Genomic DNA, 12242 nt, shown 5'->3' with positions numbered 1-12242 from the left:
CGAAGGCGGTGACCAAGTACACGAGCTCCAAGTAAGGAGGAGGTTGTTACTTCGGCTCTTGGAAGGAAGGAAGGAAGGAAGGAAGGAAGGAAGGAAGCTCCCTCCGTTGCGAGAGCGGCAAAACGGCCCTTTTCAGGGCCACCAAATTGCCTTTGCGGGAAGAGCGGAATTGTTTGTGTGTGTGTGAGTGAGTGAGTGAGTGAGAGGGGCGGCATAGCTACCCGGTTTGGTTGGTTGCGAGGCAGCTGGTGGTGCTGCTGTGCCGTGGTGGTGTGGTCTCGAATGTGGTTGTGGTTGTGGTTACTGGGGTACGGCCGCGAGGGTTTGGTTGCCGCCGGTGTGACGTGGAATGCGTGCACGAGTCTTGGCGTGGTTGTTTGTCGACACACAGATAGATCGATAGGAGGTGTTGGTGCTGTCTGTGGCGCTGATTCATGTCTTTGTCTCCGTCTGCCCGGTTAGTCACGTGACTGCAATTGAAAGTCCTCGCGATTGATTGATTGTTGGATGTCACCGTTACGGCCGTCTGTTGTCACATCATACATGATGGCGAGGGTGAAATGTTGTGTTGCCGTCGACTATTCCCTTTGCTGTACGGCGCGTTGGTGTGTGTGTGTTGGTGACGTTTTAAATGGACGTGTCGTACTATCATCCATTACGAAGTCGCCAAGAAATGTACGGGCGGGTGGGGTAGGCGACACGCACGGTGGTGTACCTATTTGGCCCTTGATTTGATGATAGCCGTTTCTGCAGTTTGACTGATGATTGATTGGACTGTTGTGCGCACGCACGTCATTCACGGTGCACGTGTGTTCGGTTGAGTACAGTAAGCGTGAGGCTAGACGACGACGGTCGTTGTTTGTTGTTATGGGCGTACACGCGTTTCGTTGGTCTGTGTCCCCCGGTGTGAAATGGCAGGTGTGTCGGTGATGTGATCCGATCCGGCGGCTCTGAGTAACTGTCAATATCGGCGCGGTACACCGGCGTCATGGCAACGTGTCGGTGTTCACACCAGTCGCACTGTGGCACCGTCGGCGCCGCGAACGGTGACGAAAGGCTGACCTTTGATCGGTCGAGTGTCGTGTCTGGGCAGAACGTGTGGAATGAGCAAAACTGTTGGGGACGGAAACAATGGTGGAGGAGGGGAACGGAAAGTAATAAAACAAACAAAATGGAGAAGCAATCACCGGAAAACGAAGCAGGGAAAAACGGAGAGGCGCTGTCTATAGCAACGGAACGTTCCCGTGCATTGCAGCCGCACTGAAAGGCGTTTACGGCGCGGCTGCAGGTGTCGGCCGTGGTGACGGCTGAATTGCATTGCCTTCCCGGATGAAACGTTCGCCGACATGGCTCGGAGGAGGAATCTATGAGAATGCGTTGCCCTTGCCTGCCGTTTCGTGTGCCCTCCTGTTGTGTACGCTGTTGTTGTCCGGTGTAGCGAAGGGTGTGTATGTAGGGGTGTGTGTGTGTTTAGTGGGGAATTGGAAGGTCGATAGCTGCCGTCACGGTCAAGATAACGCAGTCAAAGGTGTCGCGAAAAAGTGTGTTAGCCGTGGTTGGTTGGTTCGTGTGTTTTAAAGAGAATGGACGAGAGAGAGAAAGTAGGTGGAGAGTGCGTTGCGTGTTGCCTAACTGCGTCCGCGAATATGGCAGTAGTTGGTGGTGGGCGTGCCCTTGCATGTGGCCCGGAAGGCGTGTCCGTTTCGCGGTAGTGGCACCGCTGCTGGCATATTCGGGAGATGGGAGGGGCGCGAAAGGAGAAAGGAGACGCGGAGGCTTTTAAAGACGGGGAGGGCGCGTGTGGGTGGCTCGCGCTGCGCTCGGCGGTTGTGTTTGTGCAACAAATGTGTTGCCGGGAGGGGACCGTTGTTGTGGTGCGGTTGTAGCCTCAGACGCGGCCGGCAGTGAACGTGAGACGACGGATGCGGGCCGGGGCGGCGCATGTCGCCGGTGCCATGCCTTTTAAGAGCCGCGTGGTCGGGGGTGTGCGCACCGTGTGTCGTGTTGCGAGACAGCATCATTTGTGCTGCGTGGCGTGGCGTGGCGTGGGGGCGAGGAGAGCGAGCCGCGCGGTGTGCTTGTGCGCCGGAGAATGGCACACTGCGCCTGCCCGTTGAGGAGGCCGATGGCCGTGGTGTGGTGGAAATGGAGCGCGTCGGACGTGCACCAATGAGAAAGAGAAACAAAGCGGCGACAACGAACGAAAGGGGGAGGGAGGCCATTGTGTCACATGCGGCGGTGGGAGGAAAAAAAAAAAAACAAACAAACAAGAAACGAAGACGTAAGAAAGAGGAGAAACAACAAAGAGAATGAGTCGTGCGTTCGCGAGGGGGGGTGCGCGTGTAACTCCGGTACGCGCAGTGCCGGAGCCCAACGGCTGTGTCGTCGACGCCAGTGCTTGTCGGCCGAATGGGTGCGGGAATAGAGGCAGCGTCGGCACGGAGAAGCAAGCAAGAAGGAAGGACGCACGCGCGCTGCGGCGTTTGGCGCGGTTTGCGGCTGGCGCCTTTGGTGGCAACGGCCGGGACAAGCAGCGGTGTATGGTGGTGTGCGGGGCGGACAGGGGCGGCGGCGGTGGTGGACTGGGAGGAGGCGAGGCGGCGCCGACGGTGGCGTGTGGTACGGCGAAAACGGGACGGACGGACGGCGGATGTTGGAGAGGCGCCGCGCACGCAGACACATGGAAGGAAGGAAGGAACGAACGCAAGGGAACAAATGGAGGGGGCGAATGTGGAGATGCGGGCAGGCGGTGGTGTTTGTGGGCATGTGGTGGGGAGAAGGGCGGGGGCGGGAGGACAGAGGCGAGGCGACTGCGTGCTTGCTCGCTCGCTCGCGTGTCTTTTGTTTTTGTGTTTGTTTTTCCATCGTTTGGTCGCCTTGGAGCCTGTCGGTCCCGTCCGTGTGTGGCCACGCTTCGGGTGCGTGTATGTTTGTACGTTTCGTTTGTTCGTCTTCTGCAGCAGAGGCGGTGCGCGGCAGTGGGAACGCCTGCCTGGCGGCTGGGACGGCCAGCAAATGCGGTTGGATGGGCGGCCACAGCACCGCACCTGTGCCCAAGGAGGCGACGCTGGCGGCGGGGCCCCCTCGGATGCGGCCGGCTGGGGGCTGTGTGCGCTGCCGCTGCCGCTGCCGCCGCCGCCGCCGCCGCCGCCGCCGCCGCCGCCGCCGCCGCCGCCGCCGGTGCTGGTGCTGGTGCTGGTGCAGCAGCAACAACGACGAACAACGAGTAAGCAAGAAGAGGACGAAGCGGATGGCTGGTGGGTGAGTGCATTTATTTAGGCGGTCGACAAGGCAGTGCGTGATGTGGCGTTGTGACGGGGGTTTGCTCACGTGGCCTCGTTTGTGTTGATGCGCAGGAAGATGAGATGCGGGCAGACGCAGACGCGTACAGAGAGACGAGCCCGGTCTGCAGCAGGATGTGTGGCGCGGCGCGCCGAGTGCAGAGCAGCGCGCGCCGCCTGGGCCGGGCTGGGCCCGCCCGGCGGCGGGCCGCGCTGTTGTCGCGGACGTGAGCGCCCCCTGGCGGGTGGTCGGAGGCGGCGCGGTGGACGTGTGTCCGGTTGGCCAGTGCACATTGCGAGTGGCTGGCTGGCGGTCGGCGGCGAGACGGGAGAGGAGGTATGTGTCGCGGGCGCCTTTGCTGCGCTGCGTCGTTGCGTGCCTGGGCGTGCGCCTGTCGACTGTGTGTGACTGTGTTGGGCGTTGTGCCACGTACGTGTGTGCTCGGCCGAAGGCGTCGGAAGAAAAAGAGAGAGAGAGACGGGCGGGAAAGTGGGTCGGTGTGCGTGCGTCGCCCGTGATGCGATGATGTCGCGTCATGTCATGTCATGTCTTTGCGAAACGGCTGCCGAGAGGTGTGTGGTGGCGAGCGGGAATGTGCGTTTGGTGGTTGCCGGCCGGCCGGCAGTTGTTGGTGGTTCCTCCTGTGTGGTTGTTTGTGCTGCTTTGATGGCAACGTGGAAGGACGCCGGTTTTTCCGTGCCTTGCGTGTGGTTGTGTCGACGGTGACTGGTTGGGGGTGTGCGCCGATGCACGTGCCATGTTGTTATGTTTGGGTCGTGAGTGTGTTTTTGGCTGTGTTGTTGTGTACGGGAAGGGGGAGAGAGGAGGAGGCGGCGGCGGCGGCGGCGGCGGCGGCGGCGGGGGTGATAGTGCGTGCAGTAGTGCCGTTGCGACGGGCGTCGGGTGGAGCCGTGCGTAGTGGCGGAAAGGTGTAGGTTGCGGGAAGCGAGCCCGTCGCGTGTCGTCGTCGACGACGGGGTCGCGTGCGCTGTGAATCGAGAGTGGCGGGAAAGGGGCAGCGTGCCGCTGTGTCGTGGTCGTTAGCAGAGGCCTGTGTGCCTGTCCGTTTGTTTTCTGTCGGACGCTTGGTGCGAGGTGTTTGTTTTGTTTTGTTGCCGCCGCCGCGGTTGTTTTTGTTTGTCGGCTGTGCTGTGTCGGTGGGTCGGCGAGCTGTTTTGCGGTGCGTGAATGTGTTGGTGCAAAAGTGGCGGCGGCGTCATGGCTGCGACCGCGACGAGCCGCGGGCGCGCCATTGATGATGTTGAACACAGAGCGGCTGTGTGCAATGGGAGGCCTTGTGTACGGGTAGCGGTGTTGTCGTACGTGCATCCGGCCCGGTGCGGAAAGCGCCGTTGCGGTTGCGGGTTGCCTCTGGTCGCGACGTGTGGTGCTCGGCTTTGTGGGTTTTTTTGGTGCCCCTTTGGCCGGTGGGTGGTGTTTGTTGTTTTGTGTGTGTGTGTGTGTGTGTGTGTGTGTGGTCGGTCTCTTTGGCGCTCGGTATATATCTGCCTCCTGCTCGGTCTTGTTGTCGACGTCGTCTGTAGTTTTTTGCGGCTTGCCGACGACCGACCGACCGAACTACTACCTACCTGTGACAGCTACGTGTGGCGCCCGAAGGTGAACGTAACGTGACCTCGGCGCCCTTAGCCTAACCTAAGATGTCCGGCCGTAAGGTAGGTGCGGCCACCTGACGCCTCACGTCCGAACGCTTAACCTAACTTTGACGCCTAACCTAACTTTAACCCTTAACCTAACCCACGTCCACCTAACGTAACCTAACCTAACCCAAGCGACGCCAACCCTAACCTAAGGTGTTGTACACTGCGAATGTCGAAGGCATGTTATAGTCTTAGGTGGAGAGCACTACACGCAACAAGCGGCTACACGGGTAGCAGGGGTTGTGTGGCGTGGGCTGGGCGGTTTTGTTAGGTTAGATGGCCTTGGGCAAGTACAGAAAGGGGGCAACAGCAGCCTCAACGGGTGCGGGGACCAAGCAGCAATCGGTATCGTTTGTTAATTGTCAACTGTCGAAGCTGCGTTGGTACAGTACCGGAACCGCAAGCGCTGACAGAGAAAGCACCGAAGCTCTGCAATCGTGATAAGGTACAGAAAGCTGGCTGACGCCAGGGATAAATTCTGCCGAAATTGTCACAAAGGTACAGACGGTGTTTTAGAAAGGCTCGATTGCATGCAACCGGTGGTGGTGTGTTCGTCGCTGTTTGAGTAGTAGTTTTGATCCTGTAGTGAAGTAGAGGTGGATGGTTCCTGTGAAATATTGTGGGTGGAGGTTACACCCAACAACCGAGCTAGGTTTAATAATAATTGGCTCCTTTGACCGACCTCCCGACGCAGCAGCATTAGTGGCAGAACAACGGAGAGACGGATTTTGGAAACACATTTCACATACATTTTCCTCAGCATGTTAGGGTCTTAGGTGGAGATTTCAATTTACCCGATATAGACTGGGACACTCAGATGATGTTCAGGACGGGTGGTAGGGGGACAGAGAGCATCGAGTGACATTATACTGAGTGCACTGTCCGAAAATCACCTCGAGCAAAATGAACAGAGAACCGACTCGTGGAGATAACATCGTGGACCTACGGATGACAAACAGACCCGAACGTGTTTCGACTCTGTATGTGCAGAACAGGGACGCAGTGATCATAAGGCCGTTGCAGGGAGGACGGTGTATCTATCTGTTTTGGCTAGCAAGAGTAATAGAAGGCAGATTTGCAGACGACCCGACAGATGAAAAGGCAAATGCCTGTTCCGACACTGACAATGTTGAGTGTTCATGGAGAAAGTGCAAGGCAATGGTAAAAATGCGTTTTTAGACAGGTACGTGCCGAGTGTCGAACTGTGAGGGATGGGAAAAAAAACCCACCGTGGTATACTACAACAACAACGTTAGGAAACTGTTGCGAAAGCAAAGAGAGCTTCACCCAAAGTTTAAACGCAGCCAAAACCTCCGAGACAAACAGAAGCTAAACGATGTCCAAAGTGTGAGCGTAAGGAGGGCTATGCGTGAAGCGTTCAGTGAATTCGAAAGTAGAACAAACCCTATGTACCGACGTTGACAGAAAATGCTAGGACGTTCCGGTCTTGCGTTGAATCAGTAAGTGGCTCGAAACAGCATATCCAGACACTCCGGCATGGTGATGGCATTGAAACAGAGGATGACACGCGTAAAGCTGTGAAATACCTAAACACCTGTTTCCAAAGCTGTTTCACAGAGGACGGACCGCACTGCAGTTCCGTCTCTAAATGCTCGCACGAACGAGAAACCGGCTGACATCGAAATAAGTGTCCAAGGAGGAATGGGAAAGTCCGCCGGACCCGACGGGATTACCAATTCGCGATTCCTACACAGGGTACGCGAAACAACCTGCCCCCCTTCTAACAGCCGTGTACCGCAAGTCTCTGGAGAGGAAGGGAGGGTTCCAAATGATTGGAAAAGAGCACAGGTAGTCCCAGTCGTCGAGCAGATGCGCAAAAACCATAGACCCATATCTCTGACGTCGATGTGTTGTAGAACATGTTGTTTGCTCGAGTATCATGTCGTTTGTGGAAACTCCAGAGTCTACTATGTAGGAATCCATGTTGGATTCCGGAAACAGCGATCGTGTGTGAGACCCCCAGCTCGCTTTATTTGCGCATGAGACCCAGAAAATATGAGATACAGGCTCCCAGGTGGATGCCATTGTCGTTGACGTCCGGAAGGCGTTCGATACAGCTCCGCACCGTCGCCTGATAAACGACGTAAGAGTCTACAGAATATCAGACCAACTGTGTGGCTGGATTGACGAGATGTTAGCAGACGGAACACAGCATGTTGTTATCAATGGAGAGACAGACGTCTACAGACGTTAAAGTAACCCCTGGCGTGCCACGGGGGAGTGTTATGGGACCATTGCTTTTCACAATTCATATCATATAAATGAGCTAGTAGATAGTGCCGGACGTTCCATGCGTCGTTTCGCGGATGATGTGCTGTATGTAGTATACAGAGAGGTTGCAGGACGATCGGCAGCGGATAGGCACCCGGTGCAGGGAGTGGCAACTGTCCCCTTAACATAGACAAATGTGATGTATTGCGAATATACAGAAAGAAGGATCGTTTATTGTATGATTGATTATATGATAGCGGGACAAACACTGGTAGCTGTGACGTCTGTAAAATATGTATCTGGGAGTATGCGTGCGGAATGATTTGGAAGTGGAATGATGATCAGATAAAAGTAATTGTTGGTAAGGCGGGTACCAGGTTGAGATGCACTGGGAGAATGCTTAGCAAAAATGTAGTCCATCAACAAAGGAGGTGGCTTACAAAAACACGCGTTCGACCGACCCATACGTGAGTGTTGCCCACCAGTGTGGGATGCGTAGCAGGTCGGGTTGACGGAGGAGATAGAGAAAGGTCCAACGTTTCGTCACAGGGTTATGTGGTAACCGTGATAGTTAAGTGGCAGACTCTGCAAGGGAGGCGCTCTCTGCATCGCGGTGTAGCTTGCTCGCCAGGTTTTCGAGAGGGTGCGTTTCCGGATGAGGTATCGAATATATTGCTTCCCCGTACGTATATACCTCCCGAGGAGATCCCGAATGTAGTAAAAGTAGAGAGATTCGAGCGCGCACGGAGGCTTTCAGACAGTCGTTGTTCCCGCGAACCATACGCGACTGGAACGGCAAAGGGAGGCAATGACGACAGTGGCACGTAACGTAAAAAGTGCCCTCCGCCACACACCGTTGGGTGGCTTGCGGCGTATAAATGTAGGAGGTCGGCTGTCGTGTGTGCTTGGAGGCAGATTCGGTGTGTCTGTAGTTGCGGACGGCGGTCAGCCCCCCTCGCGTAAGCGGCGAGGGGCGGCGGCGCTCGGTTGGCCGGTGCCGATGTTGCGCAGGCGGCGCCCGTTTTGTTTGCGGCGGGCAATTTTGTGAGAAAGGGGCGCGAATGTTGGCGGGCGAGGTGGCCCGACGGCTGCGGGCCGATCGGGAAACGGTGGGAGGGCGATGGGGCGGCGGAGGTGCGTTTGCACGGCCGGCATCGCCGCACGCCTCCGCTTGTGTGGCTGTGGCGGCGGCCGCGCTGGCCGGGCTGGCGCGGCGACGGTGTGGCACTTTTGCCGAAGGTTTGGCCATTGTGGCGGGTCGTCGGCTGGGGCTGTGGGGGCGGCATGTGGGCGGGGGCGGCGATTCTCGGCGGGCCGAGCCAGGCTGTAGCGCGCGGTAGCTGCAGTTTGGCCGTGGTTTGCGGCGCTGCCGTGGCGACTGGTTGGCGACTGTGGTGTGGCCGTGTGTAGCCCCATCCTCGGTGGTTTGAACGGCGCGGGTGGTTGCGGCGCAGGTTTGGGGCTGGTCCGCACAGGCTGTCGGACGTTGGGCGGTAGCAAGCGCGGGAGGCGCGGCGCGGCGGCGCGCAGAGTGGCGGCCGCTCTCTCGGCCGTCCGCGCCCGCCCGCGACACTGGCTGGGCCTGGCGGCGCGGCGGCTATTCTCTGCCGCCGTGCTTGCCGCCTGCCGCTCTCGCTCTCGCTCTCGTGTGTGTACGCGCGTCGTCGAAATAATGGCAGATCAGGCGGCTACGAACGAGACTGCTGCGGCACCCGCCGCCACCGGCACGACGAAGAAGGCCAAGTCTGCGGCGTCTGCGAAGAAGCCGCGCGCCAAGCCTGCGCACCCGCGCACCTCTGAGATGGTGACGGCCGCCATCAAGAGTCTGAAGGAGCGCGGCGGCTCGTCGCTGCAGGCGATCAAGAAGTACATTGCCGCGCACTACAAGCTGGACGCGGAGAAGCTGGCGCCCTTTATCAAGAAGTACCTCAAGTCGGCCGTCGTGGCTGGCGAGCTGGTGCAGACGAAGGGGAAGGGCGCGTCCGGCTCTTTCAAGCTTGCCGGCGCCGGCGGCGGGGCGGCCGAGGGCGGCAAGGCCCGTGCCGGCGGTGCGAAGAAGAAGCGCGCCGCTCCGGCCAGCAAGGAGAAGAAGGGCGCCCGTGCGGCCGGCGCAAAGAAGGCTGGTGGCGTGAAGGCGGCGACCGGTCGGAAGGCGGGCGCCGCCAAGAAGGCGTCTGCGGCGTCGGCGGCTCCCGCGGGTGCGAAGAAGGCGGCTGCGGCCAAGCCGGCCAAGGCCAAGTCGCCGTCGAAGGCGAAGAAGGCCGCGAAGGTTCCGACGAAGAAGCCGAAGGCGCCGCGCCCGAAGAAGGCGACGACGCCGTCTAAGGCGAAGGCTTCGCCCAAGAAGAAGAAGTGAAGTTAAAGTAAAGAAAGGAAAGGGGAAGGAAGGGAAGGGCTGGCGCTTGACCCCGTCGTCCCCCACCCCCCTCCCCCGCGTCGTCTAGTGGCGCGCGATGGCACGGCTGCGCGCGGCCCAAAACGGCCCTTCTCAGGGCCATCAGAGGACGTCGGGAAGGCGTTGATTGTCGTGCTTGGCGCGTTGTGTTGTCTTGTTTGGGTGGCCGTGCGTGCATGCGCCGGGGTGTGTGTGTGTGTGTGTGTGTGGGGTTGGTTGGTGTTTGTGTGGCGTTTCTGTATGACCCTTGTGGGTACTGTGTGCGTGCCGTGGTGGTTGGATTGTGGGGCCGGTGGCGGTAGGCGGCGGCGCGCGGTAGCGGAGCGGTTGTGGCCGTTTTGTTTTGTGTTTTGTATTTTGTGCGGCGGCCGACGGTTGGTTTCTCATGTTTCTGGAGACTCTGTTTGTTTGCTTGCTTTGCGGATGGCGCGTCTTGTTTGTTATGTGTGTGTCCTCTCTGTGTGAAAGGGGGACGGGGACGTTGAGACGTGGAAGTGGCCGGCGGGAATTGGGAAGGCGCGGTGGCGCCTCGGAGACGGCGGCGGCCAGCCACCCGTGGTGACGTCGTCCGGCTGTTTGTTTGTGTGTATTTGAAGGGGTGGGGTGGGATGACGTCGATTGTGATTGTTGGCGAGAGCGGCTGTGTACGGGAGGGAGGGTGGGGAATTGTGGTGGTTGTTTTAACGGGGCTAGAGAGAGAGGCTGGGCGGCAAGACCGACAAAAGTTTTGCTCGCGACGGAGAGATGTTAGTGGCCCTGAAAAGGGCCGTTTTTTTTGTGTTGCGCGCGTGCGGTGCCGTGCCGCGGCTAAGCGGTTTAGGCGCGCTCGCCGCGGATGCGGCGCGCGAGCTGGATGTCCTTGGGCATGATGGTGACGCGCTTGGCGTGGATTGCGCACAGGTTGGTGTCTTCGAAGAGGCCGACGAGGTAGGCCTCGCTGGCCTCCTGCAGGGCCATGACTGCGGAGCTCTGGAAGCGCAGGTCGGTCTTGAAGTCCTGGGCGATCTCGCGCACTAGGCGCTGGAACGGCAGCTTGCGGATGAGCAGCTCTGTGCTCTTCTGGTAGCGCCTGATTTCTCGCAGGGCGACGGTGCCCGGCCTGTAGCGGTGGGGCTTCTTGACGCCGCCGGTGGCGGGCGCGCTCTTCCTCGCCGCCTTGGTGGCGAGCTGTTTGCGCGGCGCCTTTCCGCCGGTGGACTTGCGGGCCGTTTGCTTTGTGCGGGCCATAGCGGTTAGCGGTGCGTGCGGTAGCGAAGCGTCCGGTGCTGCCTTGACAACGGGCCCGCGCGGGCCCGTGCTGCGCTTATATGCCCTCGGTGCGCGTGGTGGGGGGAGGGCGGGCCAGAGTCTATATAGGGGGGCGGCGCGCGCTCACGGCGCACCGTAGCCGACTCGCTAGCGCCGGGTGAGGAGCTGCCGCTTGTGCTTTTTTTGTTGCTTGAGGAGGAGGAAGAATGACAGGCCGCGGCAAGGGAGGAAAGGGGCTGGGCAAGGGTGGCGCCAAGCGGCACCGCAAGGTGTTGCGCGACAACATCCAGGGCATCACGAAGCCCGCCATCCGCCGCCTGGCTCGCAGGGGCGGCGTGAAGCGCATCTCTGGTCTGATCTACGAGGAGACCCGCGGAGTGCTGAAGGTGTTCCTGGAGAACGTGATCCGCGACGCGGTGACGTACACTGAGCACGCCAAGCGCAAGACTGTGACGGCCATGGACGTGGTGTACGCCCTGAAGAGGCAGGGGCGCACCCTGTACGGTTTCGGCGGTTAGGCAGGCAGCCGGTGTGCTGTGCTGTGGCCTTCCCGCGGCCGTGCCGTTGCCCGTGCTTGGTGGGAGAGACGAAAAACGGCCCTTTTCAGGGCCACCACACTGTTCGGAAATTGAAAAGTGCGAAAGGGTCTGTGTTGCCTGCCTGCCTCTGTGTGTGTGTGTTTGTTGTTGTTGTTGTTGTTGTTGTGCGCCTCTGTTGCTTTGCGTGCGTGCGTTCCGTTTGGAGTTTCGACGTGACGTGTGTGATGATGGATGCGGGAGGGCGCGGCTGAGTCCGGTGTGTGCGTGGTTTGTTTGTGGCGCGGGCCGGATCATCGATCGGATCAGCTGTTTGGTTTGGTTTGGTTTGTCCTGTGCCTGTGTGTTTGGAGAGCGCGCGCGGCGGCCCGCGTGTCGTCCGTCGTCGGGCCGTTACGCGCTCTTTTAATTATGAACATATTAACAATGATCACATCACATTATTGGTGTATTGATGTCGTTGTCGTTGTTTGGAACGCGACTGTGCGTGCGTGGAGGGGTGCAGAAAAAATGTGTGTGTGTTCGGCCACACGGGCTGTGGACAAGATGGCGGACGTGCGCCGGCGCTGTGGACGTTGTTGTAAAGTGCGGCGAGGACGACGGAAACTTTGCTTTGGACGTAGGTTTGTGTGGTGGCCCTGAAAAGGGCCGATTGTTGTGAGGCGAGCCGGCAAGGCAAAGGCGCGTTTGCGTTTGCGTGCAGGGAGCACGCAAGCGCAGCGCCGCGGTCCCTGTTTAGGCCTTCTTCTCGGTCTTCTTTGGCAGCAGGACGGCCTGGATGTTGGGCAGGACACCACCCTGTGCGATGGTGACGCCCGACAAGAGCTTGTTGAGCTCCTCGTCGTTGCGGATGGCGAGCTGCAGGTGGCGCGGGATGATGCGCGTCTTCTT

General features: G+C 59.3%; 1 protein-coding gene across 1 annotated transcript; it reads right to left on the bottom strand.

Moving 5' to 3' along the window:
• Positions 1–3825: 3825 nt before the first annotated feature.
• On the bottom strand, positions 3826–4611 carry LOC126232449 (uncharacterized). Its single transcript, XM_049942705.1, has one exon. It carries the CDS (start codon positions 4609–4611, stop codon positions 3826–3828), a length of 786 nt encoding a protein of 261 aa, XP_049798662.1.
• Positions 4612–12242: the final 7631 nt, after the last annotated feature.

Source organism: Schistocerca nitens, unplaced genomic scaffold, assembly GCF_023898315.1.
Source record: "Schistocerca nitens isolate TAMUIC-IGC-003100 unplaced genomic scaffold, iqSchNite1.1 HiC_scaffold_517, whole genome shotgun sequence".
NCBI lineage: Eukaryota > Metazoa > Arthropoda > Insecta > Orthoptera > Acrididae > Schistocerca > Schistocerca nitens.
The sequence above is the reverse complement of the archived record's forward strand: the minus strand, read 5'-3'. Positions and strand labels throughout refer to the sequence as shown.

What these genes read in the sequence shown, in the direction of transcription:
- LOC126232449 (XM_049942705.1), bottom strand. Translation starts at nt 4,611, where the DNA reads ATGCACGTACGACAACACCGCTACCCGTACACAAGGCCTCCCATTGCA.